The sequence below is a fragment of the Dipodomys ordii genome, unplaced genomic scaffold (assembly GCF_000151885.1).
Source record: "Dipodomys ordii isolate 6190 unplaced genomic scaffold, Dord_2.0 Scaffold16, whole genome shotgun sequence".
NCBI lineage: Eukaryota > Metazoa > Chordata > Mammalia > Rodentia > Heteromyidae > Dipodomys > Dipodomys ordii.
This window is the reverse complement of record NW_012267232.1, coordinates 18,785,213-18,792,199: the sequence shown is the minus strand read 5'-3', so window position 1 is coordinate 18,792,199 and position 6,987 is coordinate 18,785,213. Positions and strand designations below refer to the sequence as shown.

Sequence of the window (6,987 nt, the reverse complement as noted above, 5' to 3'; positions counted from 1 at the left end):
CAAAAAGAAAAAAGCCGGATATTGCACTGTGGCTCAAGTGGTAGAGTGCTAGCCTTGAGCTGAAGAGCTGAGGGACAGTGCCCAGGCCCAGAGTTCAGGCCCCACGACCAGACCCAAAAAACAACCTCTTGTTTTTTTTATTTATATTTCCTCTGTCTGACCAGAATATTTTGTTTATTGCCTTTCTACTTCGCAATAATGCTCAATAATCTATGCATAGAGTACATTAGCAAAGTGTAAGTATGCCCCAGGTTTCTTGAGACTGTAATTCTGCTCATCCCATTTCACACTTCTCAATTTTCTTTCATTCTCTTCTCCATTTACGTAAATCCTACCTATATTAAGAAATTCTGGTGCTGGGAAGTTGGCTCAGTGGTAGAGTGCTTGCCTTGCATGCATGAGACCCTGGGTTCAATTCCTCAGCACCACATAAGCAGAAAAAATAAAAAAGCCGGAAGTGGCACTGTGGCTCCAGTGGTAGGGCGCTAGCCTTGAGCTGAAGAGCTGAGTGGGAGTGCCCAGGCCCAGAGTTCAGCCCCACGACTGACAAATTAAAAAAAAAAAAAAAAAAAAAAGATTCTCTTACCCAGATTTGGGCAATTTACCACCCAATTTCAGTAAAGCACTTTGTTTTTCTATTTTTTTTTATTTCAGTTTTTATAGAAATAATTATTAACAATTGACCATTAACCTTTATTGCTAGTAATTCTACTAATTGCCAGAATTCTACAGAGAACAGAACCAATACTCTGTGTGTGTGTTGTGTGTGTGTGTGTATACAGATATAATAGTTAAGTATTTATTGCAAGAAATTGGCTCAGGCAAGTTTTGGAGTCTGGCAGATCCAGAGATGACAGGATGAGTTAACAAGCAGGAGAGCCAGTGGTGTTCATTCCAAAGCTAGCAGTCTTGAGATCCAAAAGAGCCAGTGTTTTAATTAGAAGGCAGGAAAAAAAAAAAAAAAAACTTGCTTCTGTTTGTAATTAAACGTGAGGAATTTTCTCTCACATGGATTTTACACTTCATTCTTGGGCTATAAATAAATGTATTGTGGAAAGAGAGTACTACTTGTATTTACTTATTTCCTGTGAGTTCTTTCATACTTAACATGTAATATTATATCTATTCTTTTAGAACACTATTATGCTTTGGAGCTAGAGGGGATTTTCGAAGTTACTTTGTTTTACAGTTCGGAGAGTTGGGCAACAGCTTTAAAATAAGAAGAGTAATAATAACTTCTCTTGGATGGTCGGAAGAATAAAAGGGAATTATATATATGTATATACTATAATAACTTTGCACAGTGCCTCATATAGTTAATGGCTCAACAGTTGTTTTGTACTAGAAAAGTTAAGTGATTTATTCATTAAACATTGTCTTTTGCTTAGGGGCAAGGATCCAAATAACATAATTCCCTTCTTTTTTTTTGTTGTTGTTGTGGGGCTTGAACTCTGGGTCTAGATGCTGTCCCTGAGCTCTTCAGCTCAAGGCAAATGCTCTACCACTTGAACCACAGCAGCACTTCTGGTTTTCTGGTGGTTAATTGAAGATAAGAGTCTCATGGACTTTCCTGCCTTGGCTAGCTTTGAACTGGGTCCTCAGATCTCAGCCTCCTGAGTAGCTAGGATTACAGGCATCAGCCATCAGCGCCTGGCTAGTAGCATAATTCTATAATGTGGAATATTAGTATTCCTGGGGCTTTCACCTTTTTTTTTTTTTTTGTCTGTCATGTGGCTTGAACTCTGGGTCTGGTCACTATCCCTGAGCTCTTTAGCTCAAGGCAAGCTCTTACCACTTGAGCCACAGCACCACTTCCAGTTTTCTGGTGGTTAACTAGAGATAAGAGTCTCATGGACTTTCCTGCCCAGGCTGGCTTTGAACCACGATCCACAGATCTCAGCCTCCTGAGTAGCTAGGCTTATAGGCCTGAGCCACTGACACCAGCTTCACCTCTTTCTTTATTCCTTTATTGTCTTTCTCTGTTCTTCCATCCCTCCCTCCTTGTCCTCTCTTTTTCCTCCTTTGTAATACTCAGTGTTGAATTCAATGCCTCATACTTGTGAGGTAGGCCCTCTACCACTTAAGCCAGCTCTTTTTGCTTTACTTTGTTTTATTCAGGCATGGCATACAATTTCCTATCCATGCTTCCCATGCAAATCCACAGGCTAGAGTCACCAGGCCCACCTATTGATGAAGATACGGGTCTCACTAACTTTTTGCCTGGCCTGGCCTCAGGTATTTTGTAACTCTCCTTTACAAAGTGTAAGCCAAGGATCTCAGCTCTTTCTCTTCTCATTTAAAAATGTACATAAGGCTGGGGCATAACGTAAGTGGTAGAATGCTACATAGGAAGCATTCTGCTTTCAAAATTTTAATACTGCCAAAAGAAGTGCATATGATTTATCATTCAGTCATTTATATTCACAAGTATTTTGTAAAAGTAATTAATTTGAGGTTACATTATTATTTCCTCAAAAGATATTACTTGACATTTAAAATTTACAGGTTCAGGGATGGGAAGGTGGCTCAGTGGTAGAGCGCTTGCCTTGCATGTCTGAGGCCCTGGGTTGGATTCCTCAACACCACATAAGCAAAAAGAAAAAAAGCTGGAAATGGCGCTGTGGCTTAAGTGGTAGAGCACTAGCCTTGAGCTGAAGAGCTGAGAGACAGTGCCCAGGCCCAGAGTTCAGGCCCCACGACTGGACCCAAAATAAATAAATAAATAAATAAAATAAAATTTACAGGTTCATAGAAAAGATTCTCTAATTAGATTCTCAAAGTCAGGCATCATAGCCAGTTAGCAGTTTTATTTTTGGGCATGAGTATCTTAAGGCTGTAGATTGAGGCTGTAGAAGCTGAGATTATAGTGTTTAACACTAGAATACTTTCATTTGCACCTTTTAAACCTTTTTTAAAATCTGCCATAAGAAATGAGTGTGTTTCCAAATGTTTTCATTCAATATTTTTTCCTTTGTAGAGTTCTTATAAGTATACCTTAAAGCCTTCAAGATGGTTCTAGCAGACCTTGGAAGAAAAATAACATCAGCCTTGCGCTCATTGAGCAATGCCACCATCATCAACGAGGAGGTATGGACATTATTATATGACATATATGTGATTAAGCATGGGGGAGCTGGATGATTAATGACCAGCCTATATTTATTTCATGTAGATTGAATATTGTGGAGAAGCCTAAATCTAGTAAGAAATCAACTATCATACCATTATTTTATATTTTACCTATCTGTAGAGCATTTAGAAAAATAACAAAAGAACAAAAATAATCTTAACTGGCATGTAAAAATAGAGCATTGGAAATCTAAAACTTCATTGCGCTTTTTGTTCCTTCTTTACTAGGTATGTGCTTATCTGATTTTTCTCTCTGGCTTTGTGTGTGTGTGTGCGCGCGCATGCGCGCGTGAGTGTGCGTGCACACGCCAGTCCTGGGCCTAGGCATTGTCCCTGAGCTTTTGTGCTCTAGTGCTCTGTCACTTGAGCCACAGTTCCATTTCTGGTTGCTTATGGTTAATTAGAGATAAGAGTCTCATAGACTTTCCCGCCCAGATTGGCTTTAAACCACAATGCTCAGATCTCAGTTTCCTAAGCAGCTACTATTTATTACAGGCTGAGCCACTAGCATTTGGCTTTCTCTGACTTCCCTTTAGCATGCCTCATGAAAAACTAGCTCTTTTATCTTCGTAATTTTGATTCATTTTCTCACAAATCTTGTGGGAAAATGCTTCAGGTTTTTTTTTGTTTTTGTTGTTGTTGTTTTGTTTTTTTGTTTCAGGTAAGATCTTGAGTTTTTGCTCATGGCTGGCCTTGCTGGAAATCTTTCTGCCAATAGAATTTCAAGTAGTGTGGATTACAGGCATGAGCCACCACACCTGGCTTATTGTGATAGGGTCTGACATTTTTTTGTCTGGGCCTGCCTCAAATTGTGATCATCCCAATCTCCACCTTCTGAATATCTGGAATTATAAGTGTGTACACCATACCTGGCATTCAAGTACTTTCTGACCTTGCATTTTGAAAACAATTCTATAGAATTTTTGTTTTTTGGGGGGGACAGTCCTGGGGCTTGAACTTAGGGCTTGGGCACTGTCCCCGAGCTTCTTTTTGTTCAAGGCTAGCACTCTACCACTTGAGCCACAGTGCCACTTCCGGCTTTTTCTGTGTATGTGGTACTGCGGAATCAAACCCAAGGTTTCATGCATGCTAGGCAAGCACTCTACCATAAGCTACATTCTCAGCCCAATTCTATACAATTTTATATCAACACTTTTAACAAACTAATGGAATCAAATCATTTTGAGACTATCTTAGAAATTACTTAGTCCAACCTCTCATTTAACAGAAATAAGAAGCTACTTTCACATGTTTATTTACTGTTTGACTTAGGAGTAGAATTCTTTTTCCTAATTTCTAATCAAGAGTTTTTCTAATAATTCTTTTTATTCCCTCAGCAAAGCAAATTTCTGTGCAGATGGATGCACTGTTGGCAAGCAAGCAATATTAAATAATAAATCATAATACAAATTATTGTTTAGTCTTATAGTCTAGAATAACAAAACAAGTTTTCCGGCAAGTATTCCTTGTTGTATAGCCCTTACTCTCTTTCATTTCTAGGAAAAAAGGTCCAGTGGTGACCTATGGCTTTAATCCAGCATTCAGAAAACTGAGATAGAAGGATAGTGAGTTTGAGGCCAGCTTGGGTTACATAGTGAGACCCTGCACATAGCGAGACCACTTCACACACAAAAAAGGAAATTTGAAAAGTGCTTTGTGGAAAGTAGAGGAATAGCTGTTTGTTGTTGTTATTGTTTTTTTTTTTGTGGGTTGTGCTCCTTGAACTCAGGGCCTGGGCATTGTCCCTCACCTCTTTTGCTCATGGCTAGTGCTGTACCACTTTGAGCCATAGCACCACTTCCAGTTTTCTGGTGGTTAATTGGAGGTAAGTCCTCCTTTGTTCTCACTGTGCAAATGCTTAGAGTGCTGTTTAATTAATCATCCAAGTGAACTTATTTTTAGTTTACTATCCAATGGATTAACTTGTAGATGTATAGAAATATTCTAGTTATTACAAATAAGGGAAACCATGCAGCCTATGTTTCTTTGGGTCTGGCTTACTTAGATCAATATAATTTTTTCCAAGCTTTTCTATTTCTTCATGAATGGGGCGATGTCATTCTTTCTGACAGAAGCATAGAATTCCATTGTGTATATATACCACATTTTCTTGATCCATTCATCCACTAGGGGCCTCTGGGTTGGTTCCATGTCTTAGCTATGGTAAATAATGCTGCAATAAACATAGTTGTGCTGGTAGCTTTAGTATACCCTTGTTTGTGATCGTTTGGGTAAATGCCCAAAAGTGGGATTGCTGGGTGATAAGGGAGCTATCTTTTTTTTTTTTTGGCCAGTCCTGGGGCTTGAATTCAGGGCCTGGGCACTGTCCCTGAGCTTCTTTTTGCTCAAGGCTAGCACTTTACCACTTGAGCCACAGTGCCAATTCTGGCTTTTTCTGTTTATATGGTACTAAGGAATCAAACCCAGGGCTCTACCACTAAGCCACATTCCCAACCCTATGTTTAGTCTTTTGGGGAACCTCTGTACTGCTTTCCAGAGTGGTTGAACAAGCTTACATTCCCACCAACAGGATACTAGTGTTCCCTTATGGCCACATCCCCACCAGCATCTGTTACTGTTAGTTTTCTTGATAGTGGCCATTCTAATAGGAGTGAGGTAGAATCTCAGTGTTGTTTTGATTTGCATTTCTTTTATGGTCAGAGATGTTGGATATTTCTTCATGTGTCTATTGGTCATTCTTCTTCTGAGAAGTCTCTTCTTAAGTCTTTAGCCCACTTATTAATAGGGTTGTTGTTTCTTTGAGGGTTTGTTTTGGGGGGTTAATTTTTTGAACCCTAAGTACATTTTAGATGTGAGGCTCTTCTGACACATAACTATAGTAAAGATCTCCCGTTCTGTAGGCTTTCTATTTCTCTTGTTAGCTATGTCCTTTACCATGCAGAAACTCTTCAGTATGATACAATCCCATTTATTCATTCTTTCTTTGATTTGTTGTGATTCTGGATCTTAGGAAGTTTCAACCTCTGCCAAGGAGCCTTAGTGTTTCTCTATCCTTTCCTATACTATTTTCAGGGTATCTGGTCTTACATTGAGGTCTTCAATCCATTTAGAATTGATTCTGGTGCAGGGTGATATATAAGAATCTAACTTCAGTTTTCTGCATATGGATAGCCAACTCTGCCAGCACCAATTGTTGAAGAGATTGTATTTCTTCCATCCTGTGTTTTTGGCTCCCTTATCAAAGATTAGCCAGGTGTAGGCTAGCGGATTCATTTCTGGGTCTTAGATCTATTCCATTGGTCCTCTAGATCCACTGAGGAGCGTCTTGTGCCAGTATCAAGCTGTTTTTATTACTATGGCTTTGTAATAAAGTTTGAAATTTGGTATTTATATTCCTCCAACACTGTTCTTCCTGCTGAGGATGTTTTGGCTATTCCAGGTCTTCTCTTGTTTCTTATGAATTTTTGGATTGCTTTTTCTATATCATTGAAGAATGTTGTTGGGATTTTGATAGGTTTTTGCACTGAATTTGTAGATAGCTTTGGGCAGTGTTGTCATTTTCATGATGTTAATCATCCCATTCTAGGAGCATAGGAGGTTTTTCTAGTTCCTTAAATCTTCCTTTTTCAGTTTTCATCATAGAGGTCCTTCACATCTTTGGCTAATTTCTAGATTTGTTTTTTTTTTGTGGGTTTTTTGGGCTATTACAAAAGGAGTTGCTTTCCTGATTTCAGCCTTGCTCTTCTCATTGTTGCCATATAGAAAAGCTACTGATTTTTTTGTATGTTTGTTAATTTTTTTTTAAAATTTTATTTTATTTTATTTGTGAACATACTGTACAGAGGGGTTACAATTGCATGGGCAGGATAATGCGTACATTTCTTACCAAGCATTGCA

General features: G+C 38.8%; 1 protein-coding gene across 1 annotated transcript in view; it reads left to right on the top strand.

The window, feature by feature from the left end:
* Window positions 1–6,987, top strand: part of Srp54 (signal recognition particle 54kDa) — a 51,225-nt gene that overhangs the window by 12,157 nt on the left and 32,081 nt on the right. The window contains exon 2 of the mRNA XM_013012241.1: window positions 2,978–3,087. Within this exon, the coding sequence (XP_012867695.1) occupies window positions 3,010–3,087 (78 nt within the window). The 5' untranslated portion in view covers window positions 2,978–3,009. The remainder of the gene's footprint in view (window positions 1–2,977; window positions 3,088–6,987) is intronic.